The sequence below is a fragment of the Dendropsophus ebraccatus genome, chromosome 9 (assembly GCF_027789765.1).
Source record: "Dendropsophus ebraccatus isolate aDenEbr1 chromosome 9, aDenEbr1.pat, whole genome shotgun sequence".
Classification (NCBI taxonomy): Eukaryota; Metazoa; Chordata; class Amphibia; order Anura; family Hylidae; genus Dendropsophus; species Dendropsophus ebraccatus.
This window is the reverse complement of record NC_091462.1, coordinates 119,036,289-119,061,495: the sequence shown is the minus strand read 5'-3', so window position 1 is coordinate 119,061,495 and position 25,207 is coordinate 119,036,289. Positions and strand designations below refer to the sequence as shown.

General features: G+C 48.2%; 4 protein-coding genes across 4 annotated transcripts; all 4 read right to left on the bottom strand.

The window, feature by feature from the left end:
• Positions 1–1,433: 1,433 nt before the first annotated feature.
• On the bottom strand, positions 1,434–2,324 carry LOC138801935 (taste receptor type 2 member 13-like). Its single transcript, XM_069985031.1, has one exon. The coding sequence runs from the start codon at positions 2,322–2,324 to the stop codon at positions 1,434–1,436; it is 891 nt and encodes a 296-aa protein (XP_069841132.1).
• A 2,647-nt stretch (positions 2,325–4,971) lies between these two features.
• Positions 4,972–5,865, bottom strand: LOC138801934 (taste receptor type 2 member 39-like). Its single transcript, XM_069985030.1, has one exon. It carries the CDS (start codon positions 5,863–5,865, stop codon positions 4,972–4,974), a length of 894 nt encoding a protein of 297 aa, XP_069841131.1.
• Positions 5,866–16,385: 10,520 nt separating this feature from the next.
• On the bottom strand, positions 16,386–17,279 carry LOC138801933 (taste receptor type 2 member 40-like). Its single transcript, XM_069985029.1, has one exon. It carries the CDS (start codon positions 17,277–17,279, stop codon positions 16,386–16,388), a length of 894 nt encoding a protein of 297 aa, XP_069841130.1.
• Positions 17,280–22,773: 5,494 nt separating this feature from the next.
• LOC138801932 (taste receptor type 2 member 9-like) lies at positions 22,774–23,679 on the bottom strand. Its single transcript, XM_069985028.1, has one exon. It carries the CDS (start codon positions 23,677–23,679, stop codon positions 22,774–22,776), a length of 906 nt encoding a protein of 301 aa, XP_069841129.1.
• Positions 23,680–25,207: the final 1,528 nt, after the last annotated feature.

Here is a 25,207-nt window from a genome sequence, read left to right as displayed (position 1 = left end):
TATTAAGAAAATAGACAGAAGAATCCTCAAATGTATAGATTTGTATGTAATCCTCACTAGATAGAGATGTGTCCATCCTTACCTTATTTTTACTCTCAGTATACAGTACTTACCTGTCCACACTCCACATAAAGTACCTGTCCACACTCCAGCATCGGCTGATGATTCCTTTGCCTCCAATCTGGTGAGTGGTGCTCCATTACCAAGTGTCCCAGCCTCGCTGCTAGCAGGCCGCTATCGCCCGGTGTAATAAGTATTCATGAGTGAACACGTTCATATGTTCGTAGGAACATGACACTAACTGTTCGGCAATCACAATCAAAGATGATTGGAATAGTTATGACGATCATTTTCGAACATATTCGAATTTGCGAACGTATGCCACTGTGTAATTTACGCTTTGTGTCTGGTAATCTGTACGCATGTGCGAAGCTCTAGACTGAAACGTGAGCAATCTGTACGCAAATGAGTACAAATGAAATGCGTACACCACTGCGTAATTTACACTTTGCACCTGATAATCCGTACGCTTGTGCGTAGACTGAAACATACGCTTCTACTGTACGTTTCCTATTTGTTCGTGAATTTTCGGCGAACACGATCACGATAATTTTTTTTATGTTCGTATTCAGGATCCGAGCCGAATATCGGGATGATCGCTCATCATCTGACCTGCTAGGAAATAATTGGTGATCAGCCTGACGTCTCACTATAAATTTAAGGATTCACAACTGACGGCTGATTGAAGCGAAGGGTATACAAGTGATCTGGTCTTATCCTTCTGGTGTGTGTGTGTCTATATAGAACGTGGACACAAGAACTATAGTAAGGAAATCAGAAAAGCTATGTAATTGTATACAGATTGGATGTTGTGAAGTCCTGAGGTAAGGACCTGGTGAAGGACCACATGACTGGCGGCTGGGGATGGGGCACGGGAGAAAGCCGCAGCCTTAGAGAGTTACGTCCGCTATGGAGATACTAAGTCAGTGGTCGTCTTAATCTTACACGGACATCACATTTCTAACAAAGAGGTAGAGACAGGACTAAGTGATGAGTCACGAGATGGGGAAGAATGGAAAGTGTCAGAGATAACAAGAAGCATCCATACCAATGACTAAATCCAGGACTACAGGAATATGAGGAACATCATGACTTTTATTCGGATGATACAGAAGTGTTCAGTGTAAGCTCCATATACTCATCTCCCCTCTAGGTTTCTCCTTTTCATCCCATTACCATACCTGACTCCTAATATATCATCCCTAATATACAGCAGAGAAGCCGACTAGAGACACTAGTCAACCAAACGTGTCCTTATGTCTCAATCTTCCATCCTTCTTTCTTGGAACCCAAGGATAAAGCTGCTGGATACTTGGAGAACAAGATGGAAGTGATAGAACAGCTTCATTAGGGGCAGAGCCCGGAGGGATCATTCAGTGAGTAAACATCTGTCTGATGGTTTCCCTCAGTGTAGGGTTACCATAGATGAGGAGAGCGGGCAGGGATGAGGCACATGAGAAAAGGAAAATCACACAGAAGTCGTAACCTAAGTGTTTGTATGAAAACACGTCCAGCAGTAAGAGGATGTTACAGAGCAAGATGGTAACGTACAAAGCCAGAAGCCCTATCATGGTGTGGATGGCCACCCGATAATCCCGCATCCGAGTCTCTCCAGAAGCCGCCATGTTCTTCTGAATCTGATGGTTGTACACTCTGAGGAACCCAGCGCTGCCGATGGTGGTCACCATTATTACCGAGAACGGCAGAGAGTTGAGAATCAGAATATAGCCCATGAAGGCTTTCTGAGTGCTGGTGGGTGACGCCATGTCAGACATAGTGATCGATGAATTCCCTTGGTTTATTTGTGAAGGAGAAAGAAGTAATGATAGAAATCCTCCACCAAGTGCCACAACTTCTGATGTCACAATCAACCACCAGATGATGTCATCAATCCTTTTCATGGTTGTGAGGACACCAGGCTGAGAAGACACGATTTTCAAGAAGTAGAAGACACAGAGTACAGTGGCTAGCCACAGATAGGATGTGATGCTGTACAGGGTCACGTACATGATGGTGTAGTACATGGAAGTCTTGGCGTAGACCTCTGGCCACAGGAAACCAATGTTAATGTTCAAAAATAAAATAATGCAATAGCACAGGTTGGACATGTTGAGAGGGATCAGGATCTTGCTGTAGGTCTTCATATTAGTCTTATAGAATTTCTTAACAAAAAGGCAAATTATCATGAAGAGGCTGGAGAGGACCCCGATGGTGGCCTCCAGGAGTAATACAGCAAAGAACGCCTTTTCTTTAGGAGAATCCATGTCTTGGGCTGTGGTTACTCAAAGACGTGGTGAAGCTGGTGATGACCTTGGATGGTTTGGTTGAAGACTCTGAGTATCAGCTTTGGACGCCTGACCAGGATATTCTTCTTCCCTTTATCTAAATGACTCGGATGTTGTCACCGGTAAGTATTCATTCTGGATTTGCCTCCTGTTTTTGGAGTTTGAATACATGCAAAACTGTAATGTGCATCTGTAGATCTAATGTTAGCTTTGCCTCGTGTCCATTGGCTTTGGTGGCCTACCAGTTCCTGTACAGTGATGTATGGGTATTTCTCTCCTTAGTTCAGGGAAGGATGACTTATTGGGGGGCATTCAATTATTTCTTTCATCACACTAAAGCACAGGGCTGGCACGGCACACATTAGCCGACCACAGTCACCAAGTGTAGGGGTCCCACCTGGAGAAACCCTGACACATCCCTGACCCCGAGCAATCCAGTAATCTTCATAAATGTATATCACAAGCCGCAGCCCTCACCAGCAAGTGTCCACTTTACGTGGCCGTACATGCTCATGGTATGGACCGTGTACGGCCACATTGATAGACACTTATTGGTGAGTGCTGCGGCTTATTCTATACATTTATATTTATTTCATGTTATGTACGGTAAAGATTTTAGCGTCTGGGCAGATAGTATCCGCGGCTTTCATGGACATCGCCTATCGGCCATTGACAAATCATTAAGGGAAAACACAAATAAAGCGTGGTGATGATATGGCTTCTCAGTGTCACCTGGCTGAGGATTAATGCAAATGGTGAAGATATAGATACTATAGGGGAAGAATAGCAGAGGATCACATTGCCAGTTTCAGGTATCTCAGCTGACGTCAGTCCATGGAGGATTTCCATACAACATTGCATCCACAATCACTGTACTTGGAGTCATTCATCACTGGTATATCATGTATCTGCAAACACTGTACGTGGAGTCATTCATCACCGGTATATCGTCTCATGTTCTCACATCACATGGGCGTGATCACATCTCCAGTCTACTGTGATGAAGAGTCAATGAGGAGTTGTGGCTTAGCATTTGTGCGGCACCCTGGCCACCTCATCACTGCTTCCTCCTCCCTCTTCTTTATGAATAATCCCTGCTGCCGACCTCCTGCTGGCTCAGCTGTCAGCCGGTGTTTGCCAACAGAAGACTGATCTGCAATCAGATATAGTTGAATCTCCTGGCCTGTGTTGGAGTTGTGGTCTAAGGGTATCTCACCTATCTAGAGACCACCAGTAGGCCTTTCTTTGGTTCAAATCCCCTGATGGAAATGAAATATAGGTTGTTGTTGTTTTTTATTTACTTATTATTGTATCATTTTTAACAGTGCAAAGAATTCCCAAACAGGTCCAAATTAGTTTAGTTTCTTTAATAGAATGATTAGAAAAATCAAAATGTAACTATATATATATATATATATATATATATATATATACACATATATTTTTTTTTACTCATGATTGTATTTAGAAAAAAAAAACTAATTTGGACCTGATAGGGAATTCTTTGCACTTCTAAAAATCATACAATAATAAGAAAAAAATAAAAAATAAAGACCTCTATTTCATTCCCATTAGGGGATTTGAACCAAAGGATGAACTGCTGGCAGGTGTCTAGACAGGTGAGTTACCCCTAGACAACAGCTTCTACACATTTGGGTGAGAGATGAAACTATATCTTTGTGTTTCTTTCAAACATAACCTGCCTACAGAGGACTGATCTGCAATCAGAGACACTGACTGACAGCTGAGCGAGCAGGAGGCCGGGCAGCAGAGACACTGGCTGACAGCTGAGCGGGCAGGAGGCCGGGCAGCAGAGACACTGACGGACAGCTGAGCGAGCAGGAGGCCGGGCAGCAGAGACACTGGCTGACAGCTGAGCGGGCAGGAGGCCGGGCAGCAGAGACACTGTCTGACAGCTGAGCGAGCAGGAGGCCGGGCAGCAGAGACACTGGCTGACAGCTGAGCGAGTAGGGGTGGTATTAAAATAATAACCGCATAGCCCTTCAACTAGTTTCCCCCACACATGGAGGTCACCAGGAGGAGGGCTTATGACTGTGCGGTGCCCTTACTGGCTCATATTTATAGGTCACCTTAATGACATCACCAGATCAAATTACCAATAGCCAATCTAACCTTCTCATAGTCCCATAGTACCAGACATCATAGACATCTGAGTCACCTGTTACATCCACTGAAGAATGGTGAGTGAAGCGACGGAACAATGGGACTCTAGATGCATTTGATGATGTCATCACTATGTTGCCCAACAATATGAATGCTTATAGGCCCTGGTGTAATTGGCGTCTTACCGTAGTGGTATACAATTGGCTGATGTCTACGACGTCAGGTATTATGGGACTAAGAGAAGGTTAGATTGGCAATTGGTAATTTGATCTGGCGATGTCATTAAGGTGACCTATAAATATGAGCCAATTAGGATGCCGCATGGTCATAAGCCCTCCTCCTGGTGACGCCCATGAGTGGGGGAAACTAGTTGAAGGGGTATGCAGTTGTTATCTTAATGCCACCCCTTTTGTTATCAATAAATAACTTGTACAACTCATTAGTGAGTCAGGAGCAACCGGGAGCTGACAGATTCCCTTTCCTGTTGTTAAATCAATGATTCTTATTGCCTCCACATAAGGGCCCGCAGCATACAGCGTAATGTGACCTCCTTCCAGGCTTCTCTGAGTCTAATGTCAATCCCAATGAGGAAGAGAGATTGTAGAGGGGTAAAAGATGACATCAACAACAGAGACATCCAGAATCTAGAGATAATAGAGAAGTACAAAATCAGCATTGAGATATAAAGGATTATATAGAAGTATAGGAAATGATTCATTCGCCTCACAACCCCCTCGTATGGCGTCAGGCGTCCATTGTCCTCTGGTCCCATACTTCTCTCCATCTGCCGACTGTGTTCTTTTAGTGTCCATACAATGCACACAGTGAAGATGAAAATGAACATAAATGGCATGGACGTAACCACTATGGTGGCATTGATGAGCTTCAAGCTGTTCTTCTCTAGGACCTTCATCATAAGCAGAGGGCCATCCAAGACGTTACGGAAACTGTTCTGAGGAGAAATTAGAAGGAAACTGCAGAGGAAGCCGCTAATGAAGGAAACAACCTCAAGTGCCAACACCAACCAAGGGACAATGGAGTCGATGTGGGTCTTCACCCAGGAAAGACGTCTGGCCTGTGAGATTTTGAGAAAGTAGAAGGCTCCGAGGCCGGCACTGAGCCAGGCACAAGAGCTGATGCTGTACAGCAATAATATGATGTACATAGAAGACAGGACAAATGTGGATGAGGCTTGAGGAGCAATGAACTTGTCGAGTAAGCCGGCAGATATCACAATGTTGTAACTCACATTCGAGATGGCAATAAACAACAAGAGTTTATTGCTGCTGCTTATGTGCTTCTCCTTGTAGAAGTCAAAGACAATGACGGATACTATAAAGATGTTGTTGAATAATCCAATGGTTATCTCCGGAACTAAACCAATGACATAAGCCATGTTATTACTGCTATTCCCTTCCATTATCTCAAGAGGTTCTCCTTCTATACTTCACCTTTTACACTTGGAGAGCAAAAAGTGATCTCATCCAGAATTCTCAAAGAAAAAAACGTGTAAAAAAAGTCTTTATGGACCTTCTATAACCTTCTGATCACATCCCCTGGTGTCCAGCGTACAGAGATTCCTTGCTCCACCACTTATGGAGACCACTGATGAATCTGGTTCCATCTTCTTCTGTTCATCCAGTTATAAGAGAAGGTTGGTGAAGACTGCTGACAATCCTCACTAATAATGAGGTTCAGACATGGATGTCTTCTTATAAGACTTGGATTAAAATCTATGCAAATCCTCAAAGTATTGAATTTCAGGTGACTCACATGTAACATGACATATGGACTGATGATATGCAAACAACTCTCTTTCCTTATATACCAGTCACATGAAGCCTACGTGATGTAACCTCCAACATCTGTCCTTCTTGAATTCACTCATGGTGGCTTAGCTGTCTCCTCCAAGTTCAGTGTGTGATTCCCATCGTCATATAATCAAAAAGACAAATTTGTCAATCTCTCCTACTCCTAACTTCATATAGTTTACACACCCTCAGACTGACCCATGTCCAACACTAGCGGCTACAGTGAATAGGCTGGATGTTAGGATGGGACTAAAAGACACAGGACAGGTGAAGCCCTACATTGGAACCCGCAGTCCCTTCCTACTTACCATTATCTTCCCTAGGCAGCAGCGGTAACTGGGCGAAAGTCCAGTCCCTAACCCAGATGAGTGAAACAAAGGGACAAAGACAGAACAAACAAAACACAAGGGGGGGGATTTATCAAAGGGTGTAAAATTTAAACTGGTGCAAACTGGCCACAGCAACCAATCACAGCTCCTCTTTCCTTTCACCAGATCTGGAAGCTGAGCTGTGATTGGTTGCTGTGGCCAGTTTGCACCAGTCTAAAGGCACTGTTACACGGGCCGACAGTGAGGAGCAAACAAGGGGGCGTGGGGGGGGGCTAGCCGGGTGATCGCTGATCATCCAGGCAGCGCAAAAGGATATGCCGGCGGTGGCTGCGATGGCAGCAGATCGCTGATATATAAGTCGTTTGTCTTTCAACATGTTGAAAGACAAATAAATTCAATGATCAGCCGGCATGAACGAGGTTGGTTGATCGTTGCCTCCTATTCCACGGGACAAATATCGCCCGTATCTGCCGATAATTGTTCAGTGGAATAGGGCCCTAAATTTTACACCCTTTGATAAATCTTCCCCAATATACTCAAGGTAAACAATCCGGGTCAATAACTATCAGTCGTAGCCGTACAGAAGTGGGGGAGAAACGTCATGAAGTCAAGCCAAAGTTAGAGAAACGAGGGAATATGTAAGCAGGATATAACGCTAGATAAGTCACACTCTAAAGAGGCTCTATCGCAGACAAGGGAGCATGATAGGGGTCATAGTCTCATTGAGGCCAAAGACCCAGCCCCAGGACATGATTAGGGCTAAAACTTCAGGCCCCAGGATACACCATAGAACTGACTGGTATCAGCTGTGCCGGCCAGATGCAGAGAAGTCTGGGCCGCGGCACGAAAGCTATGGACGCTGCCGATGCGCCCCTAGCAACCAGCTGTCAGGGACACCCCATCAGCGTGTCTAGGAGTCCTGCCGTCAGCTCTGCCAGTGTCGGGAGCCGAGCATGCGGCCTGGCTGATGACAGACCCCACCACAACCCCTTGAGGAGGGGCTTCTGGACCCTCACGGGAACCACCAGTCTTGGAAGGATACAGTAAATGGAATTTCCTAACCAAGCCAGTGGCATGGAGGTCCCTAGCTGTCACCCAAGTCCACTTCTCTGGACTGTAACCCTTCCAATGCACAGAATACTGTAAGGAACTACGGATCCTCCGGGAATACAAAATCGTCTCCACTTCAAACTGTAATTCCCCCTGAATGACCAGAGGAGGAGTTTGAGGACTTGAGATTGCAGGCGGGATATCTTTTTTGGGCAGAGATTTGTGGAATACAGGGTGGATTTGCAAGAAACAAGGCAACTGTAATCTGAATTAAATTGGATTTATTATTTCAGCAATTGGAAAGGGGCCTATGAAATGAGGAGAGAACTTTGCTGAGGGAACACAGAGTCTTCGTAGTTCTTTGTAGACAACCACACCTTGTCCCCAACCCCATTATAAGGCCCAGGATGTCGTTTATGATTGGCATGTCTGATTTGATTTTGTTGGCCATGTTTTAGAGTCACAAGACTACTTGCCCAAACTGTGCACAGTTTATCAGTCACTTCTTAAACGGACGAGAGTTTCCTGGTTGGGTACGATGAAGAACTTAGGAGATCGATCTTGGATAACCGTAGGGCGCCTACCACCTGGTTCCGAAAATCCAGAATCAGAGGGAGTGGGTGCGTGTCCTTGATGGTAATTTTATTCAACTCTATACATGGCCTTAGGCCGCCATTTTTTCCACAAAAAAGAAACCAGCATCCATAGGTGACATGAATTTTAGTTTTGTTGTGTGAAAAACATTCCAGATTTACTAAAGGGAACAGACACATTATTGAATATGGCGCAAAAAAGCTGACACAACCGAAAGGGCATCTGTCAATCTTGTTGTGACATAGCTGGAGGGGAGCTGAAAAGACATCCCGCTGGGGTCCAGGAGTGTGATGAGGCACTGTGCGGATGCCAGAGCAGGTGAATATGACTTCTTTTTATGTTCCCCCAGCCCAAAATAACTTTTTTGCCTACCCCCAGATTTCTCCTTTAAGTATCTGTTGTTTTTTTTTTTATTTATAATATCATTTCAATACTATCACAGGGGTCTCGTGGTGTGCTGTATGCTTTTTTTATGTGAATTTATATGTCTAGATTAAAGTATTGGGCCATTCACAAGGCACTTTTAGGACAGACTTATTTATATTCTTGTTGCTATATCTTTTGAGATTTATAGGACCACAAGAGACACCTATACTTTACTTTTTGTATTCCTTAGGGGTCTCCCTAATGGCTAGTTCTTCCCACAAGGTGGGGCCTACGTTCCCAAATCTGTGTCTATCTGTGCCAACTGACAGCATTAGGTGGAAGTTCATACCGGTGGGGGCAGACACTCATTCTCTAAAGAAGGGCCGGAGCGTGGCAGCAGGCCTGCGTGCAGGCCCGCATGACTTGGGCTTGTAGGCAGGACCTGATAACGTGGTGGGGGCCTGGGGGCGGGGGATAGTTAATAAAAGGGCTGGCTTCGCATCTCAGGCCTCAGTTGAGTGGGAGCCGTGAGTTGCACCTCCCCTTACCTTCCCCTGCAGAGCAGCTATGGCGTTGATCGATACCCTCCTGGAGCAGTTCCGGGCTGCTGCTGGCAGTGACCAAGGATTGCTGCAGCGGCGTCTGGAAGGTCTGATCGCTGAGGCGCCTTCTGTCCCTGATCCCCCATCCCCAGGGCCTCGGTGCAGGGCACGCAGGTCCCGGCCTCCCGTCAGACTGAGTCCGGAACCTGCCATGCCCAGATCCCGGCCACACACACAGAGCCCCAAAAGGGACCCTTCGGTTCCAGGTAACCAGCGTTCCGCTTACGGGCGCCGGTCCCGGACCAGGAGAAATCTGACACGGCAGCTGGGCCTAGCGGTGATGTCCAGTCCTCCTTCCAGCCACAGGGGACGATCGGCCTCCACCTCTGCATAGTCTCCCCTCAGCTCCTCTGCGGGGGTGCCTGGTGAAGTGCCGGCCAGGCAGCCTGCCTCACGCCAGATGATCCAGGTGGCAGCAGAAGTCCACCCCATTCCCCTGCCCATGACATCCGGCGCCAGGCAGCAGGAACCCGGGGTGCAGGACTGTGTAGCCCCTCCCCCACAGTATTACCGGCCCGATGGCCTGGCTGATCCCCAGGGCCTACTTGTGTCCCAGAGCCCAGCTGCCAGTGACGACGCAGATCGTGAGGGAGAACAGCTGCTGCTTTCCGACCACGTGGATCCTGTGGTGCTGGAGGATCGTCGTCTGGAGTTTCCTTCGTCGGAAGGCGGGCCCACAGCCCCTGCACAGCCTGGTGAGTATATGTCCCTGTCTTGTCCGTTTCCCCCAATTCTTATGTCTCAGGGTGTGGGGGTTAGTTCCTTGCTAGGTTCGGGGTCTGTGACTGCAGCTGCAGCGGGTGAAGGGGCGACTAGTTTGAGTGAGAGTGTGGGTGAATTGGTTAGCTGTGTTTGTGCGTTGTTGGCTTGCTGTGAAGCGGGGAGTGCTTTGGGGGGAGGGGGTAACCCGGTTGCTACGTGGGTACCTGAACGGTCGGAAGCTTCGGCTGCTGGTCTGGGGAGTGGGCCCGCTCGGGGTGGGGTGGCCGTTTGGGTGCAGACAAAAAAAAGGAGCAGGAAGGGGATCTGGTTAAGTTAGATGACAGGGCCCGAGGCGAGGTACATGTCTGTTTCGAGGGCGCATTGGGCGCCCATTTGAAACAGGAAGCAAGGGAAAAGATTTGGCATGATGAGTACGTCGAAATTTTTTCCCTTTTGCCCTTAGAGAAATTTAATCTTGATAAGGGAAAGAAGGAAGACAGTAAGAAAGAAGAGGAGGAAAAGAGGAGGTGGAGGCTTATTCCACAAACTTTTATGAATTGGCTCCAGGCGTTTGCCATTATGGCGAGCGTCATTGGAGAGTTCGGCCCTTTTTTGTTACATGGACGCTATCAGCAAGGCTCATCGGGTATACGGAGGTCAGGCATGGCTCCGTTATGATGAGCAGTTCAGGCAGCGGAGGGCAATTCGGTCAGGCATAAAATGTTATCATAAGGATATAGGGTAATGGCTTAGAGTCATGGCTCCTGTGAGGTATGACCAGCCCTTTCAAGCGGGGGCCGGCTCGGCCGGCCAAGCCACTTCCTCGACTTCCCAGAGTGGCCAGCAGGGTGGAAAGAAGTCCGGTTTCTGCTGGCAATTTAATGATGGGCAGTGTAAGTTTGGCGCCAGTTGTAAGTTCAAACATGCCTGCTCGACATGTAATGCCTCTTCCCAAGGTTCGGGGAGATGTTTTAAAAAAAAAAGGCAAGGGGAGGGTTGGAGGAGGTAGTGCTGCAAAAGGAGGTGACGCCGGTGATTCTTGCCGCGATGCTCCTGCATCTACTTAGATTCTCGCATAGGCAGAAGGCGGATTTGTTGATACGGGGTTTTCGGGATGGGTTTGTTATTCTGGCCCCAGCACACGTACCTCCTACGATTAGAAATTTGAAGTCTGCTTATTTGCATTCAGGGGTTGTGTCTGACAAGCTGAGGAAGGAGGTTGAATTGGATAGGATGGCTGGGCCCTTTGCTGCTCCGCCGGTGGCAGATTTTGTGGTATCTCCCTTGGGGGTGGTGCCCAAGAAAGAGCCGAATAAATTTCGGCTCATCCATCATCTTTCTCATCCCAGGGGTATGTCGATTAATGATGGCATAGACCCGGAGCTTTGCTCCGTGGTATGCACATGTTTCAATGAAGCCGTGAGATGGGTGAGATGGACGAGGGGCACTTGTGGCCAAGACCGACATGGAAACGGCGTTTCGGCTTTTGCCTGTCGATCCGGACAGCGTGGGCTTACTGGGCTGCTACTGGGACGATGCTTACTATGCCGATCGTTGTTTGCCCATGGGATGTTCTATCTCATGTGCTTACTTTGAGACTTTTAGTTCGTTTTTGGAGTGGGTGGTACGGGACAGATCGGGGTTGAAGTCTGTTATCCACTACCTGGACGACTTCCTGTGCATAGGTCCTGCTAGCTCCTCAGTGTGTCACATGCTGCTGAGTACCGTGGAATGGGTGGCTCAGTCGTTTGGGGTTCCACTGGCCCCGGAAAAAACTGAGGGCCTGCAACGTCCCTGAATTTTTTGGGAATTACTCTTGATTCTGAAAAAATGGAATGTCGGCTGCCGGAGGACAAATTGGTGTCCTTGAGGCATGAGGTGAGAAGGGAGCGTGGCCTCAAAAAGATCCTGCTCAGGGACTTGCAGTCATTGCTAGGGAAATTAAACTTTGCATGCCGGATCATCCCTATGGGACGGGTTTTTTTCCGGAGGTTGGCTGGGGCAACTTCGGGTGTGAAAGCTGCGCACCATTTTGTGCGTCTTACCAGGGAACATAGGGATGGCCTGGCTGTTTTCCTTGAACACTATAATGGCCGATCCATGATGCTGACTGGAGTGGTGGAGAATGCGGACTGTGACTTGTACACTGACGCGGCCGTTGGGGATGGTGTGCCTGGGGCATCTGTGGAGATTGCCCTACGAGCAGCAGGGGGATTGATTCGTAATTCCTTGTCGTCGGGTACGTGGGCGGCTTATGAGGTGGCTTGGGGTTTGTGGTCGGAATGGGTGCTGTCATTGGGTGTTGGGGATAGTGATGAAGAGAGGGTGGTGGCTCTGCTGCGTTGGTTGGGGCATGTGTCAGGGGAAGGATGGTCGGTAGCAAGGCTGAATAGAGTTATGGCGGGGCTGGCTTGTGGTTTTAAATTGAGAAGGATGAGGAACATTACTAAGGATTTTGTGGTCGGCCAAGCGCTTAGAGGTTTTAGGCGGGGTAGGGTGATGCAGGATTCCCGAAGGCCTGTTTCTTTTTAGTTGTTGGAGCGTGTGGGTGGGGTTCTCGATGCTGTTTGTAGCTCGCCTTTTGAAGCTGTTTTATTTCGGGTGGCATTCTCCCTTGCGTTTTTTGGGGCTATGCGAGTGGGTGAGTTGGTGGCCCCTAGTAAGAAGGTGGCGGGCGGGTGGTGCTGTATCCGGGTAGACTGGAGTTTTGGTTGCAGAAGTAAAAAATGGATCAGTTGGGTAGGGGGCCGCGTGTTACGCTGGGATCGTTGCAGGGGGCAGTTATGTGTCCGGTCCGCTGTTTAGGGGATTACTTGCGGGTACACCCAGGTGGGGGGGTGGGGGGTGTCACCATTGTTCTGTCCCTGTCCCTGTCTCGGTATCAATTCACAGCAGTTTTTTGTGCCTGTTTTGCGCCCCACTCCTTCAGAATCGGCGGCTACCAAAGCAGCTGGATGGAGGTTGGAGGCTGATGTGGTCCGGTGCATTGGGAGGTGGGAATCTAGCAGGTACAGATCCTATGTTCGTCCACAGTTGCTGTTGTTAGTATCACGGTTATGTGGCGGTAGGAGTGAATGTTGTTAAGGGGGGGGGTCTCTTGGTTTGCTTTATAAAATGGTGATTTGGTTGTGTTGCTGTGGTTCTCTTTTCAGATGGCAGCCTCTGCTTGGTGTGGATATTGGGCCATTCCTTCGTGGCTAGGGGGGCCTGGCGGGCGGATATACGGCCGGACGGAAAGCAGCTCGGGTTTTCCAGAAACACTGCAGTGGTGCGCTGGCTGGGCCTCAGAGGTATGGTCTGGAACAGAGTTCTCTCAGAGGTATACCGTTTTGCTGTCCAGGACCGTGCCCCCGACGTCTTAGGGGGGGGGGGGGTAATGATCTGGGTGTCCGCCCTATACGGGAGTTAATCAGGGACATACGGCATGATCTTCTGAGGCTTTGGGTTCAGTTTCCAGGTTTGATCATAGTTTGGTCCGAGATTGTCCCTCGGATGTGCTGGTGAACGGCCAGGTCGGTGGAGAGGTTAAACAAGGCTTGCATAAAAGTCAATCATGCTGTATCGGCTTTTGTGGTCCGGAATGGGGGCTTGGCGGTAAGGCATGTGGATCTAGAAGATGGTAGAGGGGCATTTTGGTTGGGGGAAGGGGTCCATCTAAACGTTGTGGGATCGGTTCTGTGGGCGCTAGGTCTCCAGGAAGGAATTGAGAGGGCGCTGGTGGTGTGAGGCAACTCGCAGGCGGCATGAGGTGTCAAGGCCTGCTCGTGATGGTGGGGGAGGTCCTTGAAGTTGGTGGTAAATTGGTGAGGGATGGGAGGGGGCATCACAGGGTATGACTTCCCCTATCTCGATTATGGTAGCAACTTTGTGCGCGGCTGGCGCAATTTTGGGGCTCTCTTATGGTATAACAACCGAGAGTTGGTAAAGTGTGGTAGCCAAAAGTTTTGGCTTGAAGCCTCCGAGCCGGGAGGTGGACGGCTGGGGGAGAATAGTCCAGGGGTGGGCTTCGTATCTCAAGGGGGGAGAGAAGTAAGAGGTTTCTTCCCGTCTTTGGAGTTGTGGAGCTGGGTTTACGACTGGGCTCTACAATGCCTCTAGTCAAGCCCCTAGTCAAGCCCCTATATCTGAAAACCTTAGGGTCTGGATAGGCCCCACTAACGCTTAAGCAGCCATCAGTCTACATTCCCACTACTTCAAGTCAGGTAAGTAAAGTCAAGTCTAAAGCATACAGAGACAGTATGTTTGGTCTACCCGTGATAAGCTGTGAAGTATATTCCCAAGAGAATTCTAGGGGAAATTTTCAGGGGATGTATTATGTTTCCATGAAGAAGAATTCACGTTACATGCAGAGCAGGGACAGAGTGTACAGTATGGCATCTTCCGGCCACCAGGGGGAGCTTACCAGAGCACACTTGTATAGCACAGCAGGGACAGAGTGTACAGTATGGTGGCTTCCGGCCACCAGGGGGAGCTCACCACAGCACACTTGTACAGCACAGCAGGGACAGTGTACAGTATGGCGACTTCCAGCCACCACGGGGATCTCACCACAGCACACTCGTTCAGCACAGCAGGGACAACGTATGATGTGGGGGCTTATGGCCACCAGGGGGAGCTCACCACAGCCCACTCGTACAGCACAGCAGGGACAGTGTACGGTATGGTGGCTTCGGTCTACCAGGGAGAGCTCACCACAGCACACTCATACAGCACAGCAGGGACAACGTACGGTGTGGCGGCTTCTTACCACATATGTGTAACACAGTAACAGAATATTTATCTGTCTGGGAACAATGCTGCTGGCTATATTATGGTATGTTTATAGGGTCAGGGCCAATTTTGCGATGATTGGTTCCCTTTAAAGGTTTTTTTTTCTCCAGAAAGCAAAGGTGGTAGAATAACTTACATTCATGTACTGTTCTTCTCCCCCATGGATCTGATCACTTCCTGGTTTCCTCTGTAAACTGTGACCCTGCTGTTTCTGTGCAGTGATTTATAAACTTTCCCACAATCCCTCTTACTTATATAGACAGCAATAGTCTATGGAATGAGAATGTTCGACTGTCTCAGTGTATCCCCTAAAACCGTCTTGGACAAAGCAAGTGCTGGCCACGTACGGACAGTCCCCCAACAAATATTTATAGACCCAATATATAGATAGATATAGTTATACTGATCCACCTCACCCCCTCAGGGAAGCCAGTGTGATGTCTTCCAGCCCCCCACTTGTTGCTTTTCGAGGTGAGCTTGTCTGATCAGTGATCATCAGCGAATCCAATCATTGACTGAAGCAGGACACCACTGTAGCCGGTCACTGACTAAGAAGGCCGTCACCTAGTATAAAAGGCAACATAAGAAGCTAGGAGTAACAGAGGACGGCTGAGTCCTGACGTAGCGGCAGGCGATGACATCACTCATGGTGTGACCCTCCGTCATGGAAGGAGGTCCGACTGAGGAAGGTTAAAGTGGTGACCGGAGCAGCAAAGGACTGTGTTACTATGTATCTCAAAGATTATGAAGAATCCAGAAGTAGAAAGCATCAGGCACAATAATACAATAACATTAATTGCTTTATTTCAGTCTCCAGTAACTCATCATATAGACCAGATCTAGGAGCGATCCATCAAAAAACTGTCCTTACAGATAGCAGGATGGAAAGAGCTTCAAGGTGCCCAGCATCATATATTTCTGAAAATACCACAGCACACAGCTACATGACAGTTACATGACAGTTACAGGACAGCTACAGGACAGCTACAGGACAGCCACAGGACAGCTACATGACAGCCACAGGACAGCTACAGAAAAGCTACAGGACAGCCACAGGACAGCTACAGGACAGCTACAGGACAGCCACAGGACAGCCACAGGACAGCTACAGGACAGCTACAGAAAAGCTACAGGACAGCTACAGGACAGCCACAGGACAGCCACAGGACAGCTACAGGACAGCCACAGGACAGCCACAGGACAGCTACAGGACAGCTACAGGACAGCTACAGGACAGCTACAGGACAGCTACAGGACAGCTACAGGACAGCTACAGGACAACTACAGGACAGCTACAGGACAACTACAGGACAGCTACAAGACAGCTACAAGACAGCTACATGACAGCTACAGGACAACTACAGGACAGCTACAGGACAGCTACAGGACAGCTACAGGACAGCTACAGGACAGCTACATATGATAAGTAACAATCATAAGATACAATGCAGCACAAGCAGAATAACGGCACAAAGTACAATGTGAGGCAAAGAGGCAGAAATGTCCCCAGGACGGGATCCAGTCTGCGCAATTTACACAAAAATACAGGTAGAAAGATTGTGTATTCACACTAGAGGAACGCATGGCTGAACTGTAAGGTGCACCAAACAATAGAGACTGTCACAGTCCAGCCCTTACTCTTTAGAATACTAACAGTCTCTATTGTTTGGTGCACCTGAAAATCGAAACCTTTTACAGTCTTTTCCAAATCATAAGACAATCACATAACTTCTTCTTCAAGGTCGGGTTCCCAAAGACTAAAATAAGAGCCTGGGAGGTGGGGTAGATCATGATGTTGACCCAGCAGATGGCTTCCATGGTGGGATTAGACCTCAGCGATGTAAACGTTACCATTACAATCACAATAAAGAAAACTATTTCTAAGAACACGCGTACGCTCAATGTCCTGACAGCTTGGAAATGTCCCTGGAGCTGCGGAGACGTGATGTGGGAATTACGCATGCTAAAAATATGTCTGACCAGAGTCCGAACACTGAGGCCAATGGAGAAGCAGGTGATGGAAACAGGAATGGCGACTCCGAGCAGTAGGCTGGGGATGATATAATAGACGTTCATGTTGTAGCTGCAGATGGTCATATAATCAGTGTTGTTTTGGGGGGTTTCCATGCTGGTCTCCCAGAATATTGGCAAAGCAATGGATATTGACCAAAGCACGGACCCCACCATGAGCTGAGGAAGAAAGCAGAAGAACTTCTCCTTTATCCTAAGGAACAACCATTGGGAGGAATTGACCAGCCGCACACAGTAGAGTATAGAGAGCCACACTGTGTTCCACAGACTTAGTCCAATCAGTGCAAATTGGAGGCTGAAGAGCAACAGACAAAACTTTTTGTCAAACAATTCATATATCTGAGAAAATTTGAAAACATTATCGATGGTGAGGCAACATTGGTAGGAGAGGTTCACAAGGCCGATGATCAACAGGATGACATTATACCTGCACCCATCACCCACCTTCCTCCAGAGGTCGAAATACACAACCACAATGGAGAAGTTCAGTAAGGTCCCAAACACACCTGAGAGGATCATGAGTGCTAACCTGAACATCCTCAGAGCAGAAATCATTGTGTCCAAGCCGAAGAATCCTTCTACAGAAAAACTCTCTCTTATAGATCAGAGGAGAGAAAAAAGGAGTCAGTAAAATGTTAGAGGACAGGACACGTCTCCACTCCGTGAGAGAACAGGACAAGTCTCCAATCTGTGAGAGGACAGGACACTTCTCCACCCTGTGAGAGGACAGGACACGTCTCCACTCTGTGAGAGGACAGGACACTTCTCCACTCAGTGAGAGGACAGGACACTTCTCCACCCCGTGAGAGGACAGGACACGTCTCCACTCCGTGAGAGGACAGGACACGTCTCCACTCCGTGAGAGGACAGGACACGTCTCCACTCCGTGAGAGGACAGGACAAGTCTCCAATCTGTGAAAGGACAGGACACTTCTCCACCCCGTGAGAGGACAGGACACGTCTCCACTCCGTGAGAGGACAGGACAAGTCTCCAATCTGTGAAAGGACAGGACACTTCTCCACCCCGTGAGAGGACAGGACACTTCTCCACTCTGTGAGAGGACAGGACACGTTTCCACCCCGTGAGAGGACAGGACACGTCTCCAATCTGTGAGAGGACAGGACACTTCTCCAATCTGTGAGAGGACAGGACACTTCTCCACTCAGTGAGAGGACAGGACACTTCTCCACTCCGTGAGAGGACAGGACACTTCTCCACTCCGTGAGAGGACAGGACACTTCTCCACTATGTGAGAGGACAGGACACGTCTCCACTGATGCCACCGATTATTAGATCCCTTCGTCCAAGCTTCTGCCTTCACTGTCTCCCTTTGTCTGACAGCTGTTCATTTCCCAGTCTAATACTTGTCTGATCAGATGATGCATGTAAAAGGATGAAGCTTCGGGAGGTAACAGGAGAACATTCATCTTGGTTACTCTGTGCTGTGCAAAAAATTATGTCAGGATTTGACTATCCAAACAAAGATTTAGCACTGATTTGCCTGCTGTTAAGTGCAACAGTTAGAGCTCATGCCGTCCAGGCACTTGTGGTGATCACATATGCCCTACTACACATCGTGGTGATCACATATGCCCTACTACACATCGTGGTGATCACATATGCCCTACTACACATCGTGGTGATCACATATGCCCTACTACACATCGTGGTGATCACATATGCCCTACTACACATCGTGGTGATCACATATGCCCTACTACACATCGTGGTGATCACATATGCCCTACTACACATCGTGGTGATCACATATGCCCTACTACACATCGTGGTGATCACATATACCCTACTACACATCGTGGTGATCACTAGAGCGCACCCATGGATATTCAACCTCAAATAAAAAAAGTTTGTCGACCTAGACTTTTACCCAAACTTTCAAACAGACCAGAATCCCAATGAAGTCAATGGGGATCTGAACTTTGAGCCACAAAAATGGCTTTAAAATGAGGGTAGAAAATGTTGATAAGACCAAAAATTGCCTTAATCAGACACCGGGAGTCACAAGTCAACTAGGAAGAAGGTGAAGGTATAAACAGATAAGTGGATCTCTTTAGGGAGTTAAAATATCCCATCCATGGTGAGGGAAAACTGCAGCACCACATTGAGGACATGATGAAAGTGATCTGACCACAAATACCAACACTTCTATGTCCTCTCCAGTCCTGGAAGTAAATTATGAATTATGAATTGAGAATGGTCCCTGATATACAGCTGATCACCAGATACACCAGTAAGATGATGTCCTGAGCCACAAACATAGGGAAGGCTCATTCTAAGAAGACAAGGCTCTGCGGTTGGTTGCAGAGGGGAAGAAGCTGTGAAGGAGAAGAGGGGGGAAGATACAAATAACTACAGTCTCTAACCACCAGGGAGGCCACCAACTTTACCCCATTCGTAACCATCTGACCCATGGACATAATGCATTGAAGCCAAAACTTCCCCTCTCTGACCTTGGTCACAGGATCTCTCACTCACTAACTACAGGTAAAATATTTCCCCACACAACCTAAAACTGTATCCCACTTTTAGAGGTGCCTAGAAATCCCCTTCCCACAACTGCCAAAGCGAACATTGGTGACTCCTCACCCATGATCATCCCTTCACAACTCAAGGTCCTACTCCATCGCCTCCTTAATCACCAAAGTCCACAAATCCAACCCCCAAGGCGTTTAGGTGAATTCCATCCGCACACAAGAACTCATTCGAAGACACTTCTAGATCAGCGTGATGCACCACCAAACCCCCATTCCTGGCCACAAACCTGCCCACTACTTTATTTATTTTCACATGAGCTCTAACACATCCCCTATACATTATCCATATAACTTATCTAATGTTCACTATTCCACCAATGTGGAAAATACCAAAGCAGATGCTAAGATGACAACTGCAATGAAAAAACGTAAAACAGGCGCTACACTAAAAAATCCATAAACACACATGGTCGCCCCCAGGTCACCAGCCTAAAGCCCTAACAAATGCCAACACCTGCAAGGCCGACAGTAACTGCTAAGATAGTCGAGAGATGTCTCATGTCTTATCCTGTGTGGGTTATAATCTAGGGGAGTAAGCAATAATGGAAATAACCAGTGAGCTGCCAATACCTACTGTTATATAGAGTGAGGTCACATATAACCACTATGCTGGGGCCCATAGGGCATGGTAAATCCCAAACAGTCCATGATATAGCTGAGGGTATGAACTAACCCCCAACTTCACTAAGTCCTTGTGGCCCTAGAGATGGTTGGAATAGAGGGGCTGTATAGAAGAGAGCCTAGAACAACATCCCTATATAGTCAAAGTGTGAGTGTGTCTGTGTGTGTGTGTGTGAGGGGGGGGGGGGGGCAGAACTGAACTGGACTAAGTGTAGAAGAGAGCCTAGAACTACGTCCCTATCGGGGTGACATAGGGTGGCAGTACTGAGTGGTTGTAACAGACCCTCAAGGCCTTTCTCCTGCTCCAGGATGCTGGACTTCTGCGGCTAGAGGACACCAGGTGGCTTCACATGTCTGGTCCCAGTGTGAACAGCAGCTGGTCAGAGCGAGGCAGCGAGGAAGCGAGGAACAGGCCAAGTAATTGTAGTCAGCAGGCCGGGGAGACAACCTTAAAGCAGTTGTCCAACATCTCTTTCTTAATAGATTAGGGAATAATTTGTAATCTGTCCCTTTCCCTTTGTGATTTTCTCTGACCTTTTGTCACCTCTCTGTCCCAGGGCGTCCATCTTCCTCTGTGTCCCCGGGCGTCCATCCTCCTCTGTGTCCCCCAGGGCCTCCTCCCTCCTCTGTGTCCCCTGGACCTCCTCCCTCCTCTGTGTCCCCGGGCGTCCATCATCCTCTGTGTCCCCGGGCGTCCATCATCCTCTGTCCCCGAGCGTCCATCATCCTCTGTGTCCCCGGGCGTCCATCCTCTTCTGTGTCCCCGGGCATCCATCCTCCCCTGTGTCCCCGGGCGTCCATCCTCCCCTGTAACCTTGGGTGTCCATCCTCCCCTGTATCCCTGGGCATCCATCCTCCCCTGTGTCCCCGATCAGAGTGTGGAATGTGACCTATCAGAGTGGGATATCTGACCTGTGACCTATCAGAGTGGGCGTCCATCATCCTCTGTGTCTCCGGGCGTCCATCGTCCTCTGTGTCTCCGGGCGTCCATCATCCTCTGTGTTCCGGGCGTCCATCGTCCTCTGTGTCCCCGGGCGTCCATCCTCCCCTGTGTCCCCGGGCGTCCATTCTCCCCTGTATCCCTGGGTGTCCATCCTCCCCTGTGACCTATCAGAGTGCGATATGTGTCCTATAGGACAGTAGGACTACAAACCCCAGCACACCTGTACATGTTAGGAGTTGTAGTCCTGGATTACATGTACACTACAGCATAGTTGCCAACATAAGAAATTATTTTTTTCCTGTGACACTTTAGCTTTGACAAAAAGGGGTGTGGCCTCAGTGGGGTGTGGCCTATTGTGGGTGTGGTTTGTCATGGGGGGGAGAATTGTCCCTATATTGTCCTCATTATATGGACCTTACAATAAGGACAATACAGAGGGAGCATTACAGTCTCCAGTATTATTGTCCCCAGTATATTTTATACAGAAGTATTAGTGTCCCCAGTATATTACATACAGCAGTATCAGCATATTACCCCAATAAAAAGAGTGTTATCCAGCTCTCCCAGGTTTTCAACTGTGCCTATGCTTCATCTCCCCAACCTCTGCTTATACTGAGGTGCCAATACTCCTAGGAAAGCTGGGTGACTCCATATCATACTGACTACAGGATGCTGGGAAAGCCGGGTGACCCCCTATGATACTGACTACAATATGCTGGGAAAGCCGGGTGACCCCCTATGATACTGACTACAATATGCTGGGAAAGCTGGGTGACCTCCATCATACTGACTACAAAATGCTGGGAAAGCTGGGGGACCTCCATCATACTGACTACAAGATGCTGGGAAAGCTGGGTGACCCCCTATCATACTGACTACATGATGCTGGGAAAGATGGGTGACCTCCATGCATGGAAAGCTGGGTGACCCCTATCATACTGACTACAGGATGCTGAGAAAGCTGGGTGACCTCCATCATACTGACTACAAGATGCTGGGAAAGCTGGGTGACCACATCATACTTGTTCTGCCATACACAGCATATACATATTGCTACAATACTGACTACAGGATGCTGGGAAAGCTGGATGATCTCCATCTTACTGACTACAAGAAGCTGGGTGGCAGAGCGCTCATGTGACATCACAGGAAGTACAAAAAACCCAGGAAGAGCGGTCATGTGACATCACAGGAAGTACAGAAAACACAGGCAGAGCGGTCATGTGACTGAGCCTGAGAACACAATAAGCTCTAAATAAAGTATAGAAGTGTGTGTAGAGCAGCGCTTCTCAAACTTTTTCTACTGGAGCCTCACCCAACAGACCAAGGCAATGCCCGGGCCTCACCAGACTGACCAAGAGGGCGCCTGGGCATCACCATCTGTAGTGAAAGTCCATTTAAAAGCTGAAAATAATGCTAGGGCCGCCTTTCACCTGCCTCCCAAGCTCTATATACTAATAAAGCAAGTATGAAATAAATTTATAATGTTGCTAAAATGGAGATTTTGGAGGACTGTGCAGATCATAGTTACTTTTGTATAAAAACTGGCTCCCGAGCTGGGCCTCACCAACAACTAGGGGGCGCCTCACTGTTTGAGAAGCTCTGGTATAGAGGATACAGCACCACAGAGGTCAGTGCAATGCTAGGTTATGTAAAAATACCGGACAACCCCTTTAAAGTTCGGGTTCAATTGGTATTTGATCAGTTTGTTTTGCCCATTTCTAGCTACAGTCAGTTTCTTAGTACAGAGTCCGTCACTTTGAACGTCTATGAGGGTCATAACAGACCAAGCAACTGCTTAAGGGTTAACAAAAATCAATAAGGAATCAGTTCTAATCATTTTAATGCAGACAGAATTCAGATATAAGAGATGGATTGCAAATCTCTATGTGGATGTACCAGTGAGCTCATATAAAGCCAGGAATCATGTCACTTTGTAGAGCGTTCTCCATGTCCGAGCAGTTGGCTTCTGAGTCTGGGGCTTCCCATTATTAAAATGAGAGACTGAGCTGTGGGGAAAGTCATAATATAGAACCATACGATGGTCACCATTGTCGGCGGCATGTTGTATGATGTAGATAGGATACCGGTGATGATGAGGTTGAAGGTCAGTTCTGCGACTACTCGAAGAATCATTGTCCCGGCCGCCTGAACCAGAGCCTGGAGCTGAGGAGAGAAGCTGTACTGAGAGGAGCTCTGTCTCATCTTCCACACATGACCCAGAAGAGACTTGACACTGAGACCAATGCAGGGGAGAGTGAAGATTATGGGCAGACAGCAGCTAAATACAACGTGAAGGAGGATGCTGGATGGGTGGAGCTCCTCTGTGTAGTCGGCTCTGGAGGACTCGTTGGTAGGAAATCTTAGTAAGTCAACATGAGTGGTGAAATAAATAGGAAGATTAATGAGGAAGGAGCCCAGGACAGAAGCGAGGAGTAAGGGCAAGGCTGAGGACGGGAAACAGGACCTCAGCCGAAGAAAGAAAGGATGAGACACACTGACCAGTCTTAGGAAGTAGGAGATGGCCAGCCAAGTGGTGTGCCAGGAACTAATGTCACAGAGGAAGAAGATGAAGGTGTAAACAGATAAGTAGAAATATTTAGGAAGTTGAAGATAAAGATCAAAGCGCTCAAACATTCCATCTATGGTGAGGAAGAACTGCAGGACCACATTGATGACGGACGTGATGAAAGTGATCTGGTCACAAATACCAACACTTCTGGGTCTTCTCCAGTCCTGGAGATGTGTGAGGACAACCCAAGAATTGAGAATGGTCCCAGATATCCAGCTGATCACCAGATAGACGATACAGACCAGCCTTGGAGCTGCATCCATAGTCAGGGCTGATCAGAGGAAGATGGAGCTCTACAGCTCACAGAGGAGGAAGCTGTGTACGAGAAGAGGGTGGAAGATGCAAATTCTACAGTCTCTGCCTTTTGTGTTTTGGTTAAGAAATGTCTTCTTGTCTGTCTGTCTGATGAAACATGTAAAGTAGTGAAAGCAGAGAGCCAAGATCTATAGGAGGGAAAGAGGAGCCAGTTACATAGTAAGATTACGAAATGACCATGTCCACCATGTTTAGCCAAGTAAGAGGGGAAGATAAAGGGCAGATAAGGGGGTGTCAAATTTTATGCTTCCGGATAAGCAACAGAACAGTACCCAAAGGGGGCTTGGACACAAGAATCGTAAACCCACAGGTGGCAATAGTCTCCTCAGATGGGAAAGTGATCATCCCTTCCCACTCAGGAGGACTATACGAGGGAACTGCTCCACTTTTTCTGACTTTTAAGGCCCTGTACAGTCTTGGCTAAACTGCAAAAAAAGACAAGAGAAAACAGAACTCACAGGGAACTCCGTCAATGCTGTCACACCCGTGGGGCATACAGTATGCAGGAGCATAGTCACCAAGATGACGTCCTTAGTCACAAGCCAGGAGTAGGATTGGCAGAGCAGGGGGCCTTTGTCTAAATGCAACATCTCCAAATCCTGACTTAAGACTTGAGAGATGAATGAACCTTGCAGCATTCACTTCTGAAACCTCCGCGGTAGGCACACCTTAGGTGATTAGCACAGCATGGGACTTAGGAATACAGCAGTACAGGGACAGGACGAGCACTGGCCAGCGGCCAGGCTCCTGGTAGGAAGACTTTCTCTCTGGCTCTGGATTCAGCTGCAGTTCTATACAGTAACACTGAACATAGGAAAAACTGACTGACTGACCCCCCAGGCCTGCTCCAGCTATCCCTTTTATGCAACTGGGAGTGTCTCTAATTGGTGAAGAGACTTTTAAAAAGCCTTTCAAATCATCATTTACCAGCAGTGCAAACAGGACAATAAATTTGTACCAGCCATGCGGGAGGAGGAGACACCAGGCAGCACTGGGGAAGGACCCCATGTGGTGGGGGACACTAGGGAGGCTGCAGCTTTGAGAGGCACCGCAGCTGCAGCCAGAAGAGGGGGTGCGGCTGCGAGAGGAGATACGTGCTGCTCCGTGTCCCTCTGAGCTGCAGCAGTGCTTGTGTCCCCTGCCGCATGTGGTCTTCCCCCGTCCTACCTGGTGTTTCCTCCTCATGCATGGTCCGGCGTGCGCATCCCTGTTTTCAAGGGAATGCATGTGCACAGGCTCTGCTTCAATTTAAAGGCACAGTGCGTCCCTAATTGGTTAGTTGCACCAATATAAATTACCTCCCCTATAAATTACACACCTGTCCTGACCTCCCCTGTTGGAGCCTCTTCATGCTTCCTTTAGCGTGTGGTCCCAGCTCTTTATTGTTCCAGCCTGTGGCTTCTGCCCGTGGTTTCTGCTGTCTGCGGTTCCTGCAGTGAGTCCTGCTGTGTTCCTGCTTGCCCACGTGTCTCCAGC

Excerpts from the sequence above, each read along its gene's own strand:
- LOC138801935 (XM_069985031.1), bottom strand. The coding sequence starts at position 2,324 with ATGGATTCTCCTAAAGAAAAGGCGTTCTTTGCTGTATTACTCCTGGAG.
- LOC138801934 (XM_069985030.1), bottom strand. The coding sequence starts at position 5,865 with ATGGCTTATGTCATTGGTTTAGTTCCGGAGATAACCATTGGATTATTC.
- LOC138801933 (XM_069985029.1), bottom strand. The coding sequence starts at position 17,279 with ATGATTTCTGCTCTGAGGATGTTCAGGTTAGCACTCATGATCCTCTCA.
- LOC138801932 (XM_069985028.1), bottom strand. The coding sequence starts at position 23,679 with ATGGATGCAGCTCCAAGGCTGGTCTGTATCGTCTATCTGGTGATCAGC.